This window comes from Trichosurus vulpecula, chromosome 1 (genome assembly GCF_011100635.1).
Source record: "Trichosurus vulpecula isolate mTriVul1 chromosome 1, mTriVul1.pri, whole genome shotgun sequence".
Classification (NCBI taxonomy): domain Eukaryota; kingdom Metazoa; phylum Chordata; class Mammalia; order Diprotodontia; family Phalangeridae; genus Trichosurus; species Trichosurus vulpecula.
In genome coordinates this window covers 268,464,503-268,482,380 of record NC_050573.1, presented here as the reverse complement: position 1 = coordinate 268,482,380, position 17,878 = coordinate 268,464,503, and the positions used below count along the sequence as shown (strand labels likewise).

At 38.1% G+C, this 17,878-nt stretch overlaps 1 protein-coding gene across 1 annotated transcript in view; it reads right to left on the bottom strand.

The window, feature by feature from the left end:
* RP1 (RP1 axonemal microtubule associated) overlaps window positions 1-17,878 on the bottom strand; it is a 629,473-nt gene that overhangs the window by 585,391 nt on the left and 26,204 nt on the right. Inside the window, 2 exon segments of the mRNA XM_036741155.1 lie at window positions 4,684-4,770; window positions 7,577-7,740. Of these exon segments, the coding sequence (XP_036597050.1) occupies window positions 4,684-4,770; window positions 7,577-7,740 (251 nt within the window).

Sequence of the window (17,878 nt, the reverse complement as noted above, 5' to 3'; positions counted from 1 at the left end):
ATTTTGCTCTTCCAAACCAAATACTTTTTGAATGTCGACAAGCAATAAGCACAGTGGGTGGTTGTATCCTTTCCACCATTCTGTCAATTGTGAGACTATAATAATAATGATAATAATAATAGCTGATAAAATACAGTGGTTTAATGCTTACAAAATATTTAGCATAATCTTATTAGACCCTCACGAAAACTCTACACTATCATCTCCATTTTTACAGATTGGGCAACTGAATCTAAAGAGACTAAAGAACTCTTTCTCATGGTCCCAGAGTAACTAAGTGTTAGAAGCAGGATTTAAACATAGGTATTCCTGTCACTAAGTCTATCACTGTATCCATATGCCCAACTTCCCATCAAGATGTGGTCTGTCACTATCAGCCATGCAATCCGCTTGTCCCCTTCACATACCTGTATCAATAATGTTTATGATATATATGCAGATTATTCTCATAAAGATTTTGTAGAAATGGGAAAATAGGCATATTATTCTTTACTGACATTTTTTCAGCTACACATTTCCAGTAATAATAACATTCACGACTTTTTTTTCAGATTATTTGGTATCTCTCACGTCTACCTATTTTAAAAATCAGTCCCCAATGTCCTTAAAAATGGTTTGCTCTAAACATGGATTTTCTCTGTGCATACTTGGTCTGGCCTAGTTGCTCTTCTGGTTTTCTTTAGTATCACTTCTAATTCTTCATGAAGCACAATGGGGACTATGATGCTATTGTCCACATATGGTGGTTGCCCTGTCACTGATGGAGAAAAGAGTTTGTTAAAAATGTGTTGGTAGAGCCTTTCCACATTCCATCTCTTTGTTATCTTCCTTCCAGTTCAAATCTTAAATGCTCACTTCATGATATGGCTTAATCGGGCCTATTGGCAAGCTTTCCATAAACTTGTTTGTTTTAGGGTTTTTCCTCCTCCAACACACCTCAAGATTTGGTAAGGAGATCACCTACAATCATACCAACCATATTCAAATCCTCCATTTTTGTTACATACAACTTTATATTCTAGACTGTCTATTTTACCCATTTTTCATTTTTCAAAAAAATCAATAGTTTATCTAAATAGGTCAAGTTAGAGTCATTTTTAATTGTTAAGTCATATTCTTTTAAATTGTATTCTTAATTTATTGATTTTTTTTTGTTATTGGTTTTTATGTTTGCTCTATCATGTTGATATCTGTACACAGACATCTGGTTAAAAAACAGCTCTTACTCTGATAATTATTCATTTCCTGTTATTCAGACATGGTGAATTTATTGTATGTGTGTATGTGTGTGTTGTGCGATATTTATTGGTATTTGTCACGTCCAGAGCCTACAAGCTCTCTTGAAGAAAGCATTTATGATATATAGGTATGAGACATTTGTGAAGTCTACAAGTCTTTGACCTCTACCGTTTTTTAATTTTGAGTCATATTTCCTTTTGGTGATGGTAGTGGTGAAAGTTTTTTAAATTCAATTTTATTTTATTTTATTTTATTTCAAGGTCTACATTCTGTCACTCCCATCTCATCCCCCCATTAAAAGAGCAATAAAAAACAAAGCACTTTAACAAACATGTGTGGTCAAACAAAACAAATTCTACATTGGACATGTTCAAAAAAAGTCTCAATCTTCAGTCTGAACCACTTCTCTGTTAGAAGATGGGTAGCATGTTCCCTCACAAGTTCTTTAGAATTGTGGTTCATCATTATGTTGATCAGAGTTCCTAAGTATTTGAAGTTGTTTGTCTTAATATTATTATTATCATATAAATTGCTCTACTGGTTCTACTCACTTTACTTTTCCTCAGTTCATAAAATTCTTCCCAAGTTTCTCTGAAACTATCCTCTTCATCATTTCTTACAACACAATGGTATTCTGTCACATTCACATATGATGTCTTATTCAGTCATTTCCCAATTGATTGATACTCCTTCAGTTTCCAATTCTTTGCCACCATAAAAAGAGCTATTATAGTTTTTTACATATGAATCATTTTCCTCTTTCTATGGTCTCTTTGGGTATAAAACTAGTGTCACTGAGTCAAAGGGAACGCATAGTTTAATAGTTCTTTTGAGCATGGTTCCAAACTACTTTCCAAAATGATTGAACCAATTCACAGTTCCCTAATAGTATACTAATGTACCTGTTTTCCATATCCCCTACAGCATTTGTCATTTTCTTTTTTTGTCAGCTTTGCTAAGCTATTGGGTATGAGGTAGAACCTCAAAGTAATCATAATTTGCAATTTCTCTGATTATTGGTGATTTGGTGAATTTTTCATATGGCTATTTATAGCTTGAATTTTTTTCCTCTAAAAATGACCTGTTTATATCCTTTGACTATTTGTCAATTGGGGAAAGGCTGAGCCATATTTTCTAATAATTTTGCCATTTTCTCCTTTGCCCACCTTTGCATTTAAGTCACTGATTATCAAAGTAAATATTGACTTAATCTGTAGTGTCTTTCTTATCAAGTTATTTGTAGAATTTCTCTATTTGATCATTTTCTATGATAGACATTGGTGTATAATCTTCCACTACAGAGATCTTTTGTGAATGACTGGTAATGAGAAGTACAATATAACATTACCAAGGGCACCATGACATTATATTTATGCTGCCTTTGAATGTGTGGTAAAATCAATGCTACCAATTCTTTTCTTTGTAGTTCTGAGGAGAACCTGTGAGCCACTTTTCCATTTAGCTAGATTGTCTTTTTGTCATCTGGCTTCATTTATAACAAGAATGTCAAGGTTGATACGATCCAATTCCTCTACTTACTCACTGCATGAGAATTTTTCATTTAAAGTAGGAATAGTTAAATTAGTATTTATAGATATAATTATTAGTATCCTCTGCCCCTATTCTCCCACTGTGCTACCATTCCTGCAGAAGAAGAATGGGAAAACACAGGATGGGATGCATTTTATATTTTCCTTTCATGTGTCACCATGGCCAAAGAATTCATCACTAAGTGGTCACCCTACTGGTGATGGGTGTCTTTGCATTTATTAGCACTGGTCCTCAGAAAACACTCATGGGCTATTGTTAGAACCATAGTCTATTGTTGAAGCTGTGCTAGAGCTTTCTAGAACTTGCACTCTGACATTTTGGGCACATGGTAGTTGTGTGACCCTGGGACAATGCACCTGATATCTCAGTGCTACTAGGTAACTCTAAGATTAAAAGTTAGAGCCAAATTACCATTTACATCATTGGAAGGCATCCCTCTACTGGGTGTTTTGCCTGTAGATGAAGCCACAGGTTGTGATGTTAATGGAAAAGGAAGATTTTCCCTATCCATTAATAGGCCTATGAGAACACATGTGTTGAATGACAGTTGTGATACATCTTGAGTCACATAGAGCTCAATGGGGGAGGAACTTGCCTAAAGAGGAACTTGCTAAAAGGGGAAGCTTGCATAGGGGAGACTTGCTTTCAGGAAGGCTTTCACACCTTTCAGTACTAAGTTAATTAGTCACTGAGTCTTGGGGGTTGTGATGCCTTCTGGCTCTGAGCCTATTAGCCAAAAGTGAATATATATATTCTGAGGTCAGATTTGGCTTTGGGGGTTCACATATGAGAAGGATCTTTTGATTCTCTGGATGAGACTCTGAGTAGTCGTTTGTTAAGAGCACCTAATAGTGCTCCCTCAATCCAGTGGTGTATGCAGGTTGTTATATTACCTTCTTCATATGGCTGGAGATTTGTCTGTTGGTCTTTGTGCTAATTTCTCTGCTTGTATTTTCTCCATGTTCAGGGTGCTGACCTTTTCCCTGAACTAGTGAATGTAATTAAAGTAAGATTGTTAACCCCTTTAAAAGCTACCTTTCCTTTAAAGGCAGATCAAAGGAACCTGTGCTAGCAGGCCATCCTGTCAAGGGTGCTTGCTCTTACACAGGTCTTGACCAAAAACAAACAAAAACCCAAGATCATTATGCTGAGATACTCATTTCCCCAAGATAGCATGAATGTCAATGAGGCAGCCAGATGGCACAGTAGATAAAAAAAACTAGGTTTGGCATCAAGCAGTTCAAATCCCACCTCAAATTACCACTTAGCTGTAATGCTGGACCAGTCACTTCACTTCTGTCAAACTCAGTCTCTTCTTTTGTAAAATGAGCATAATGATAGCCCCTCCATCATTGGGTTGTTGTGAGGAGCAGATGAAATAATACAGGTAAAGTGCTTTGAAAACTTTAAAGTGCTTTGTAATGCTAGCTTTTATTATAAAAAAGTAGCTAGGTGGCTCAGTGGATAGAGCACTGGACTCAGTTCAGATTGAGTTCAGATCTGGCCTTAGACATTTGCTAGCTGTGCAACTTGGGCAAGTCACTTAACCTCTGTTTGCCTTAATCCAGCGGAGAAGGAAATGGCAAACCACTCCAATATCTTTGCCCAGAAAACCCCATGGGCAGTATGGTCCACAGGGTCACAAAGAATCAGACACAACTGAAGCACTAAACAGCAACAATTATTACAAATCCTAGTTATGATCACGGATGTGTAGCACAGCTTCTTCAGGGCAATTTTTTAAATGAGCTAAATCCATGGTCATGGGGATATAATGACAGAAAAGGCTAATCGGAGACAACGTATTCTCCCAGTCACTAAAAGAAAAGAAAAGCCATTTGCTATCTCATAGCAAGATGACCACAGGATGAAAAACTGTTTGCATGTCCTCACCTCTTTACAATGCCAGGCAGGAGAGAGACCGGAATTACTGTGGCCGATGCGTATCTTGTGAAGCTCTCCGATATCTCCAGTCTTTAGCTGTCAGAGGATCCCAGAGAATAGACTTGATGGTCAATTCATAGAAATCATTGGAAAACAGTTCACACGGCTACCTTACCTTCTAAGGCTGCGTCTAACATGTAGAGTAGCAGGATCATTATAACTCCTTTTGCACAGTAATTTCCACTGGCACAATCAACCACAGAAAAGAGATAAGCTCCACTAGTTTTGATGTCATATGGAAAGGTCATAGCCAATAGGTTCAACCAAGAAGAATGATCAGAATGCTTCTGTAATGACTCTGCCTCCTCTGCCAGGACTGTATAAGGAAGTAGGTTGGCTGAATACAAAAAAAGTTAGTTGTATTTGACAAGTAGGATCCAGTGCAGGAGAAGATATGGTCCAATGTGGCCAGATCCAAGGTCTCTAAGCCCTCTCCTCCCTGACGCCAGGACTGACACAGTTCCCTCAGTAGAGCATCCTTTTTTAAAATTTTTATTTTATTTTTAATTTATGGAATAAAACAAGCATTTCTATAATGCAGTATAATAAAAATGATGATTGTACATGAAACTGAAAAATCTATTATGTACAACTTCCTATTCCTTTTAAACATATAAAAAGAATCATATGGCTATCTTTTATTCTTCCCTCCCCCCACCCTGTTCTAGAGATGGCTACCATCAGACACAAATAGATGTGTGTGTGCATGTACACATATATATATATATGCACGTATATGTACACACACATATATACCTATGTATATGTAGGTATGTAAAATTCTATACATCTATTTATCAGTTCTTTCTCTGGATGTAGATAGCATCTTTCTTCATATGTCTTTTATTTTTAATTTGTATATTTCTAATAGTCAGAATGACTTCATCACTCAGAGTTGTTCTTAAGAATCCTTTAAAGCCCAATCATTCACAATAAGCAGCCTCCTGTAGCAGCTTCAGGAAGAGCTGGAGTTTGCTCAGACTTCATTTGAGCATTTTGTTGCTATAATTACGATCTGACTCTGGACTGTGGATATCCTGATGCTGGTTCTGGACACTAACTCCAACTCTAGCTACTACCGGCTGTGACTTCCAAGTCATTGGATGATGATCCTAGCTTTAACCTCAGAATCACTGACTCATGAGTCTTTCCTGCTGCTATCCTTACTCTTGCCCCTGCCTTGGTGTTTTCGAATGGTGTTGATTTTGCCTATTCCTTATCATTATGCTAGGACCGAGGACTTATCCTTCCCTGGCCCAGGAGACTTAAACTTCTTCCCTGGCCCACTGGGAAATCCCCTTCCCACATGATCAGCCACTTTGTGCCTTGCCCTGGCTCTTAGCCTCAAAGGGCTCCCCAGCCTAGACTGAAGGATGATGACCCTGGGGACAGCAAAAGCAGTTTTCCAGTACTGATAACGGTTAGTGATCTATTTCTCTGGCTCTGCTCTGTTCTGATCTGTGATTGCTCCTCTTCAACCCCTGTCCCTGATCCATTGACTTGGCTAGGTATTTAAAATGGCATTTAAAGCCCTTCACTCTGACTCTAGCATACTCTTATAGGCCTGTTTCACTTTATTCCTTTCCATGCCTGCCTCATTCCAGTTAAACCAGCCTGTTTGCTCAACCTTGAACCTGGCATTACATCTCCAACCTCCACGGCTTTGCACAAGCTGCGTCCCATGCTGGAATGCACTCCCCCTTCAATTTGTTCTCAGAATCTCTGGCTTCCTTCGAGGTTCAGCTTAGATATCACAATCAAAAGAAGGCTTGTACTGATACTGAGCCCCTTAATTATTAAGTACTCTAATCCTTCAAATAATCATTAATATAATTCTTTATGTACAGGTTATCTCTCTCCACCCCTACTCCCACCCACAGCAGAATGTACTGGTTTTGTTTTCTTGCCACCAAACACGGTGCCTTGCTCAAAGTCAGCACTTGTTGAATAGGATTACATCTAAGGTTTCTCTGATGGAGAAGGAAGAGGCAAACCACTCCAGCATCTTTGCCAAGAAAACCCCAAATGGGACCATGACGCATTGGACAAGACTGAAACAACTGAATATCAAGGTTTCCATATTTACTTCCTCTCTGTCCCCCCAAAGATTCTAATCTCCAAGTATGCATGATCCATGACCCTTTGCTTGGAAGTTTGCTGGGGATATTCTCCAATTTATCCTATAAATCAGGGCTGTCCAAAGTGCACCCTCAGTGTGATTTATGCAGCCTGCCTATAAGCATAGAAATTTACATAAATGCTTTAGTAAACAAAACTGAGCTACTGTAGAGCTCTCACTTAAATGGCAAATTAAAATATATTATCTATTGTTTCAACAAAAACCTGAAGTTGAACAGCCCTGCTATAAATAATTGTTTTGTCCACGGATGTTTGTATGTTGTCTTCTCCATTAGAATACAAGCTCCTCAAGAGCAGGAATCATGATTTTTGTCTTTCTATCGGCAGTACTTAGTACAGTGCCTAGAACAGAGCAGACCCTTAAATAATGCTTGTTGACTAACCTTGACTATGATTAACCTAGTCACAACAGCTCATTGAAAAGGATATTAACCAGCCCTTCATGGCAGCCCCTCATAAAGAAAGTGTAAATATGAGCAACCAGGCACGCTTTCCATCTCTAGACTCTTACCAGACTGTGCCTTTTTACCTTTTTTTGTAATCTATCTGAGAAAATATCACCATGGATTGTTTTTGATTGAGCACCTAGAGGGCAATTGGGACGAGAATCTGAGGAGATACACCAGATCAGTCCCATTCATTCCACTGTCCCTGCTCACTGTGTCACCCACACAGACACGCTTTACCCTGGTTTATTACTTACAGTGAAGATATCTTCTCGGCCTTCTTGAAACGCGGTCCCACCTGTTCCATAAAGATAGACAGGTGCTGAGCTTCTGTGGTGTCCATATAATACAATATAGACCTGCGAGCTGGTTCCTGCACATGGCAGCTCACTGGTAATTATTGAAATCTTCCAATTACCCTCTGCAGAAATATAAATCAGATAAAAATGGCCAGTCAGCATCTTAGAAATAGAAATGGAATCTGGTGTGTTATATCAGATGAAGATGATGACAATGACGATGATGATGATGATGATGACGACAATAGCTAACATTTTATATAGTGCTTACTGTGTGTCAGACACTCAGCTAAGCACTTTACCATTGTGATCTCTTTTGGTTCTCACAACAACTCTGGAAGGTAGGTGCTATTACTATCCCCATTTTTCAAAGATGAGGAAACTGAGGCAAACAGAGGCATATGACTTGCCCAGGGTCACAAAGTTAGCAAGCATAAGAGGTTGGATTTGAACTTAGATCTTCCTGACTTTGGGCCCCATGGCTCTATCTACTGCACCATCTATCTGTCTGGGTAGAAAACTTGGAGCCAGAAAGACATGGGTCCAAATCCGGGCCCCCTGACACATGTAAGAGATATCTCTGAGCCTCAGTTGTTGTTGTTTCATCTGTAAAACAGTGATAATAGTATCTCCAGGTCCTACCTCATAGGTTTGCTAGAAAACTCAAACAAGACACTTTAAAAAGCTATATAAATGCCAGTTATAATATCTTCTGAAAGTGGGCTTAAATTTTAGAAGGAAGGATTTTGATTAGATATAAAAACTCATTGACAATGAGGGGTATATGTTCACTAGAGCAAGATGCTGAGGGAGACTAGAACTTCCTTCTTTGAAGACCTTTACAAATAATCACTTCCTTGATATGTTCTTCCCTCTTGGCTTCCATAATATAACAGTCTCCTACTTGTATCTCCTTCCACAGGCTTCTCTCTCTCTTTCTACCCCATCATTACAGGCGTCCTGTCCTCAGCCTTCTCTTTTCTCTTTATAAGCTCTTCCACAATGAAGTATAGAAACATAGGCACATATACTCTCCTGTTTTCAACTATAGCCACAATGTAAGTGATGTCGATGTTAATTGCTTCAGATCCACACTATCTCCTGAACCCCAAATCTAAATTTCCTACTACCTACTTGGCATCTCAACCCAGATTTTCAGCCTGCAACTCACATGTACCATCATCTTAAACCCCGCAGCTACTTTTCTTCTCAATTTCCCTACTTCAATCAATGTAAGGTTAATGAGGAATAAGATCTTCCCCTCCCATCAATAGGCCTCATTGTGGAGCCCATTAAGAGAAGCTTGCTTGCTTGTAGGAAGGATTACACACCTTTTTTAATTTCTAATTAGGAACTGAGCCTAAAGAGTATATATTCTGAGAGGTGAGCTTTTGCTTTGGGGGCTTGCTTATGAGAAAGATGCTGTGATTCCCCGGTGGAGACACTGAATGGCCACATGTTCAGAGCTCTCCGACTTCTCAGAGGTAAAGGCTCTCTCGATTCAGTGGTGGATGTAAAGCTTCAATTCAGGCAGAAGAGCCCTGTCTGCTGCTCTTTATTTCTCTTTTCTGCACTTTTCCTGTTTAATTAAAGATTGTTGACCCCTGAAATTGCTGTCTTCCCTAGTAAAGCAGATAAAAGAACCCACACCAGCAGCCACCGTGGGTATGCCAGTGTGGTTGCTATTAAAATCAATGACACCAACATTTTGACAATCATGCAAACTAAAAATCTTAGAGTCACCTTTGACTTTCCATCATCGCTAACGTTTATATAGTGCTTTAAGTTTTGCCAGGTGTTTTATGTATGTTTTCTCACTCGATCGCCACAACAATCCTATAAGGTGAGAGACTGAATGACTTACACAGGGTCCCTACCTGAGGCAAGATTCAAACTCAGGTCTTCCTGACTCCAAGTCCAGCCCTCTATCTACTATAACACCTAGCTGCCTCATACATGATATTAAATTAGTCACCAAGGCCTGTCAGATCTTCTGGTGCTACCTCCCTTGTGCATCTGCTTCTTGCCAATCCCACTGCCACCATCCTACTACAGACTTTTATTTCTTCTTGCCCGAAATATTGAAATTGTCTCCCAATTTTTCTCTCTACCTCTAGTCTGTTCCCCATATACATCACTGGTAAATTCATCTTCTTGATGAACATCACTCTCACCCTCAAAATATTCAGGTACTAAACAATTGTGAAACTATTCAACTACCAAATTAAGCCACTGAATTATGATTTGGTAACTCTAAATCCATTGATGTAGAGATAGAAGTCACCTCATTTTACATATGAGGAAATAGAGTTGTAGAGAGGTTAAGTGGAAGCCAAATCTTCCTTGGGACAGCTAGGTGGCACAGTGGATAGAGGGCCAGTCCTGGAGTCAGGAAGACTCATCTTCATGAGTTCAAATCCAGCCTCAGACACTTAGTAGCTGTGTGACCCTGGGCAAATCATCTTACCCTGTTTGTCTCAGTTCTTCAACTATAAAATGACAGGAGAAGGAAATGGCAAAGCACTTCAGTATCTGTGCCAAGAAAACCCCAGATAGGGTCACAAAGAGTCAGACACAACTGAAAAATGACCCAACAACAAATCTTCCTTATTCTAAATCTAGTACTTTAATAAACTCCTTTGTCAGGTGGTCTCTCCCCAATCTACTTTTCCCATTGCATCTCACACTACACCTCTTCATAGGCCCTACATACCATATAAACTGGTCTGCTAACCAGTTCCAAATTCTTTTTTTTTCCTTTCCGGACCTTTGCTATCACTTTGCCCTACTTATCTATCTGCCAAGGCCCAGCTCAAATGCTTTTGTGCTGTTCAGTTATTTCAATCATGTCTGACTCTGTGATCCCATTTGGGGTTTTCTTGGCAAAGATACCGGACTGTTTTGCCATTGCCTTCTCCAGTTCATTTCATAGATGTGGGAATGGAGGCAAACAGGGTTAAGCAACTTGCCCATGGTCAGACAGCAAGTAAGGGTCTGAGGAAAGATTTGAACTGAGGAAGATGAATCTTCCTGATTCCAAACCTAGTGCTTTATCCACTGTACCACCTAGCTGTGCAGTTCAAATGCTAACTCTTCCCTCTAAGTCTTCTCTGATTCTCCTCTCCAGAATTGATCCTTTCCACCTCTAAATATTCATGCATTTCTCACATTCTTCCTTGTATTACAGTTATTGGTTCACATGGTGTATCTCATCTAATAAAGTCAAAGCTATTTAAGAATAATGATAGAATCTTAGTGATCATGATGTCCTTCTATCAGCTAGAATTCTACAGCATCCTTATCACAAATGGATAACCCCCATCCTCTCTCAAGCTGTCTTCATCTTGATGACAAGATTCGGAGATTCTCTCATATCTTATTACGTATATATTCCATATGTTTTTTACAATTTCTGAATTTAAAAGTTAAGTTCTGAATATTTTAATCACTGGCTCAATTCTCTTGAACTTGTGGGGGAAGCATTTATCACAGTGATAGTAAGTTATATAAACTAAAGGATAGTACAGAACATTTTGAAAGCTGTATAACATCTCTGCTGAGAAACATAGGGTACTTTACAACTCTCTCATTAATGCTCACCATGTTTCTTTGAGATTGACCACAGGAAACTGAGATAACAAATATTAAAGGTATATGTAAAATAAAAGCATGAGAAATAAAACTCAGAAATCTGGACTTTCATTAGTTCATTAGTTCTACCTGTGTGGGTCAAAAGACCACTGGCTCAAGTTAAAAAAAAAAAAAAACAGAGATGTCTTGGTTTCTCAAGGCAGAAAAAAACAGAAGCTTTATTTGATCAAGTCTCGAGAATTGAGCATCTCTCACTACCAGGGCAGAGATAGCAGTGAAGAGAGGCAAAGGGCGGGGGGAGGCAAGCAGGGAGATATATGCTGTTGTACAAACAATTCTAAGAAATCCCACCCCAGAGGCTGGACCCCCGTCCCCATTTGCAGAGAGGAGTGGCCTCACAATCTAACCAGGAATAAGTTTTTACCCAATACAAGCACAGAAACTACAGAATTACCTTATAGGGAAACTTCAATGCTAAGATGGCCATTTGTAAGTAGGCTAGGGCAAGGGGAGAGGGGAATATCATCTGGTTTCCCCGAAATCATATGATTTACAGGAAAACAAAACTTAGGCCTGGTGAGGTTCACATCCTAACTAAATTTGTACTATCTCTATTTGAATATTGCCTTGCATGAGTTATTCATAGGGAAGCTTTCACAATCTTGTATTCCATTCACAGCTGAGGTGACATCTATAAATCTAAAGAAGAAGGGGGAGAAAGACATTCCTAAAGGCTAAATAATCAGATTCCCACAGACTCAAATTTATCCCATTTCCCTTTTCTCTAAATATTGATTCTCAAACATTTTAGATATACATACATACATATATATGTATATATATATATATATATATATTCCCTGTGAAGTCTTCACACTTTATTCTTTCGCTACCTCACACATACCCATTAGGACACAAATTCTTTTCACTGAAAGTATGGCCTGCAATTCACCTTGACCATTCCAACAAGACATCCACTTCTGGCTTTAAACCTTCTTATATTTCCCTTGTGTCTTGTTTACTAAAACAAACAAACTTGCTACTTTTGTCCAAATCCTGGTTAAATTTGCAAAGGCTATTAATAGTTTAAAACTTTACTGAAGCTAACCCAAAAACACAAGCCAGAGAGTTGAGAAATACCAACTCATTTCCTCATCATAAATGGCACGTGAGCGCTCATGAGAATGAAATGAAAGAAGTCTATTCTAGCTTCTCTTCTATTAGACATAAAGCCAAAGAGTTTCGGGGGTGGGGTGGTGGCAGGAGAATCAATACTTGCTAAATGTTCAAGAACCAAATCAATAAGGAAAGAATTGCAATTTCCAGCAACTAAGATGAAGGAGAATGGAAGGCATGGGAGTGGAAAGAAAAATGAAAACAATGAAAAATGTCTCTTGAACATGGATTTCTGTACTTGGAATCTGTCCAACTCTCACCACTGGATGAAGAGAGATCAGTGGAGCAGGTGGATTCCAAGATGAAGATGGAGCCCAAAATACTTTTTTCAATTAAGAGATCAACCAATGAACTCCTCACCTAGAATATGCCCAGCTTGGGGGAAGAAGGTCCCTGACCTCAAGTGCTATAGTCCTCTTGATGAAACAAGCTTAACACTGCCTAAAACTATGATCTAGAATAAAAATAAGAGCTGTTATGTGGCATGGACTACTGGTATTCCTAGGATCATAGATCATCAGATCCTAGTTCTAGAAGGGACCTCAAAGGCCGTGTAGTCTATTCCTCTTATTCCACTGAGAAGGAAAAGGAGGTCTTTGAACATTAAGTTATTTGCTCCAGGTCACACAAGTAATTAAGTATTAGGGGTGAGATCTGAACCCAATTCCCCTGGCTCTAAAGACAGTGCTCTTTCTCCTGTACCATAACAGACTGCTAGGCTAAAATGGTCAGGAAAGGCTTTAAGGAGAAGATAAAACTTGAATTAGGCCTTGAAGGGTGACAAACTTTGAAACATGAGGTACAATATGGCCAAGAAAAAAAGGGAAATTGGGTAGAGGGGGGAACATTTCAGGCAGTCTGAACAAGAATCATGGAAATGAGTAAAAACACTAGATGTGTGACATCAAGCAAGTTATTTAACTTCTCTAGGTCACATACAAAATGATACCATTGAATTAAATGATAACCAAGCCAAAAATTGTATCACTTTATGTATGATTATGTGATTCCTATAAGAGTAAAACTTGACTTTTAAGTCAGTGCAGGCTCAGGACCCTTTTGTAAAATGTGACAAATGATATCCTTGAAACTCTCCAAGGAAAGCCAATTTAGAAGTCTATGGTAGAAAAAAATTGTTTTAACATGTAATTGGTGAAAAAATAAATATTATATTAAAAAAAGAAGTCTATGCCGGGTAACTCATACTATAAAACTCATAAGCAAAATCTACGTAAATAGATTTCTTAACTCATTCTCAGGTCACAAGCATTATGTAGTAGAAAAAGGACTGAACTTGTAGTTCAAAGGATCCAAGTTCGAGTTCTGACATGTACTAGCTCAGTGACCTTTGCCCAATTGCTTTATCTCCCTAATCAATCAGCAAGCACTTAGGAAGCACAAAAGTGAGACAATTCTGGCCCTCAAACAGCTGCAGGGTGAGAGCATGTGAGAATAGACATTCACAGATAAGTATAGGATATGTTATAAACAACTTTGGGGGAAGCTTTGGTGACTGGGGGGATCCAGAAAAACTTGAAGGAAGTGGTCCAGGACCTAGGCCTTGAAAGGAGGTAGTGGTTTCAGAAAGTGAAGAAAAACATTCTAGATTTGGGGGACACCAACTGTGCAGTTCGGGGATTGTATCGTGTCCCCTGTATTTCTGGATGCACTAATGGTGGCAGGCACACTTCGTGCCTACCCACTGACTCCTGCTTCATCCCAAGTTGAGCTGTCCCCATTGGTGGATGAGTAAAGACACAGCTAATCCACTATGTTTAGCCAGATTCAGACTATGTTTCATATCCTGTCCTGCCATCCACCAGGAAACCAGTCAGGAAACCACCAGTCAGGCGAGGACTGACATCTTGCCATCTGCCCTACCACTGAGCAACATCAGCACCACCACCACCTCCATATACCTATTGATTTCATTCTGAGAACAAAAATACTACCCTAGCTACAGGAAAGGGTAAAACAATCTATTATCCTCTGGTTCCTCCTATAATTCAGTGACTTTACAGACTCAGAGTTCTTAAACTCTTTTTTTTTTGGTGGAGGGGGAGGGAGTCATTGACCCTTTTGACAATCTGGTTAAGCCTATGACACTCTTCTCAGAATAATGCTTTTAAATGCATAAGATAAAATTCGTACGATTACAAAGACTTACAAAAAAATATTGAAATAAAAATGTAATTTTCTCAATCAAGCCCATGGATACCCTAAAATCTATCCACAGACCCCTTGGGACTTGTGAACTCTAGGTTAATAAAGCATGCCCCAAATTGAAACTCCCTTTCCTCAGCCATAATATAGTATATGTATTGTATCAGTCTATTAGAATGTAAGTGTCTTGAGGACAGGTATTATCTCATTTCTATATTTGTATCCCTAACATCTAGCACAGTGCTTGGCACATATTAGGTACTTTATTGATGCTTATTCATTTAAATTATTGGTAGATGGTAGAAATGGGAGCTAGATAACAGTGCAATTAGATGGGTTCGTAATTGATCAAATGAGTAGATTCATAATGCTCTACTGAGAGGCAGTACGAGTTTGACCATTCTCTGTTTAAGATTTTCACCAGTGACTTAGCTCTTCCCAGCAATCCAATGATACAAGACTATTCCAAAGGATTCATGATGGAAAATGCTTCCCACTTCCAGAGAAAAAACTGATGGAACTGGAATGCAGATTGAAGCGTACTATTTTCGCTTTATTTTTTACGTGTTTTTTTTCTTTTAAAAACTGTTTCTTCTTTCACAACATGACTAATATAGAAATAGGTTTTGTATGGTTGCCCGTATATAACCTATATCAAATTGCTTACCATCATAACAAGATGAGAGGAAAGAGAGGGATGGAAAAAACTTGGAACTCAAAATTTTATAAAAAATGAATGTTAATACATGATAACTTTATTATATATTTAAAAGAAATAGCAAGTTGTGCATAATATATTTGCAGTTTCATGGGCGATCACCTTTTTTATTATACTATGCTATGGAAATGCTTGTTTTGTTCCATAAATTAAAAATATTTTTAAAAATTTTTTAAATGAATGTTAAAAATTGACTTCACGTGTAATTGGAAAAAATAAAATGCTACTTTAAAAAAAAATTTGCCAATGACTTAGATCAAGGTAGACATGGCATATTTATAAAATTTGCAAATGACTCAAAACTGAGAAAGAGAGCTACCTACAGAATGACAATCACTATTCAGATGAGTCTTGACAGGCTAGACCAGAGGCAGATAGGTGGCAGAGTACACGAAGAGATGAGCCCAGAGTCAGGAAGACCTAAGTTCAAATCCAGCCTCAGACAAGTACTAGCTATGTGACCCTGGTAAGTCACTTAACTTCCTTAATTATAAAATGGAGATCTAATTTCACCTACCTCCCACAATTGTTGTGAGGATGAAATGAAATAAAATTTGTAAAAAAGCCTAGCATAATACCTGGCATACAGCAGGCACATGCTTATTCCCTTCCCTAAACTACTGGCCAAATTTAAGAAGATGAACTGATCCAGCCATTCTGGAGAGCAATTTGGAACTACGCCCAAAGGGCTATAGAAACGTGCATACACTTTGACCCAGCAATACCACTTCTAGGTCTGTATCCCAAAGAGATCACACAAGTGGGAAAGGGACCCGTATGTACAAAAATATTTGTAGCAGCTCTTTTTGTGGTAGCAAAGAATTGGAAATCAAAGGGATGCCCATCAATTAGGGAAGAGCAAAACAAGTTGTGGTATATGAATGTAACAGAATACTATTGTGCTTTAAGAAATGGAGAAGATACGGTCTTCGTAATAACCTGGAAAGATCTATATAATATGATACTTAGTGAGCAGAGCAGAACCAAGAGAACATTGAACACAACCACAGATATATTGATTCTGTGATGACTAACTTTGATAGGCTTGGCTCTTCTCAGCGATACAAGGTTCAAAGACAGCTCCAAAGGATTCATGATGGAAAGAGCTATCTACATCCAGATAAATTGAGGCAAACTATTTGCTCTTTTTTTTCTCTTTTCTTTTGGTTTTGTTTCTTCTTTCTCCTTCATTCCATTGGTCATAGTTCTTCTTTACAACTTGACAATTGTGTAAATAAGTTTAATACAAAGGTATACATAGAAGATATATTGGATTCCATGCCGTCTTGGAGGGCAGCGGGGAGGGAAGGGAGGGGAAGAAAATCTGGAACTCAAAAACATGAGGAACTGAGTGTTATAAAATAAAAATCAAAAATCTTAATTTAAAAAAAAGAAGATGAAGTTCAATAGGAAGAAATATAAGATTTTTCACTATAGTTTTCTTCTAATCCATTTTATAAGATAGTGGAAAAGTTGCCAAGTTAAAATTGGTTTTTTTCTGAAAAGGATCAGGAGTTTAAATAGACCACAAGGTCAATATGAGTCACCATTGTCATAAGTCAGGCAAGAACACTAATATAATTGAGAAGCATTGAGAAACTTCCCGGACCAAGGAGAGAATAGCCCTTATCTCAGATTTTTCAACTCCTAGTACAGCTCACTTTGGACTATACCAGCTGCTTCTCTTATTCCAAAGAGGCCTTGGTTTGCTCCTCTCTTGTGCACAGAAGTCTCTTAGTAAGAGTTATTTGTGTTATTATTCAACATCTTATCTCCCCTACTAGATCATTTGCTCTTTGTAGGCTAGGATTTCAGGGCCTGTCCAAATAGGTGCTTAAATATTTGCTGAACTGAACTGAAACATATATGGAGAAATTTATATTTACATAGTTAACCACTTAAACATATCATAATTAAAACCTAATTCTTTAAATATTTGGGCTAAAAAATTAAAACAATCAATAGCAGAAATATTCAAAAATTCATCCAAACTAAATTGAACATTGCTGCTTTTGGGAGGAACTAAATGGAGCAATTTGGATAGAATCTATCAAACTCACACACCATTTGCTATGTAGTTCATATATGTATTTTTGCCCTGTTCGGAAAAAAAGAAAGTTTTGACTTAAAAGAGGAAATAACAGTTTCTACTTGGATGAAAGTATTGCTACTACTCATATAATTGTCACCAAAGGCAAAAACAAGTATATCCCCTCTTTTTACTAGCCCCATTAATAGCACTAAATATTAAGTGGCTGTGAAAGGTTATAAAACTTTATTACATTGTAGTTAGGATTTTTGTCTTGAAAATTGAAGCAATTAACCCTATTATCCATGTAAAATGCTACTCTGTCTGGCCCTAGTGATAAAGAGGCACTTTTTCAAAGAGTCAGGCATCCTCCACCATAAAATGAAAGTGAGACAAGAAATTTAGGTCCTAAAGATAAGCAGCTTCTTTGGGGAAAAGTCTACAAAAAATGCTTTTGATTTTGACAGAAAGCCTTAAGCAGTAAAACAGTCTTAAAAAAAAAGATCCTAGTGTTTCATGGCCCAATACTCCACTGAGGAGTTTCAGCTTGGAAAGGATGCTGGAACAAAGATTTTAGAACAAT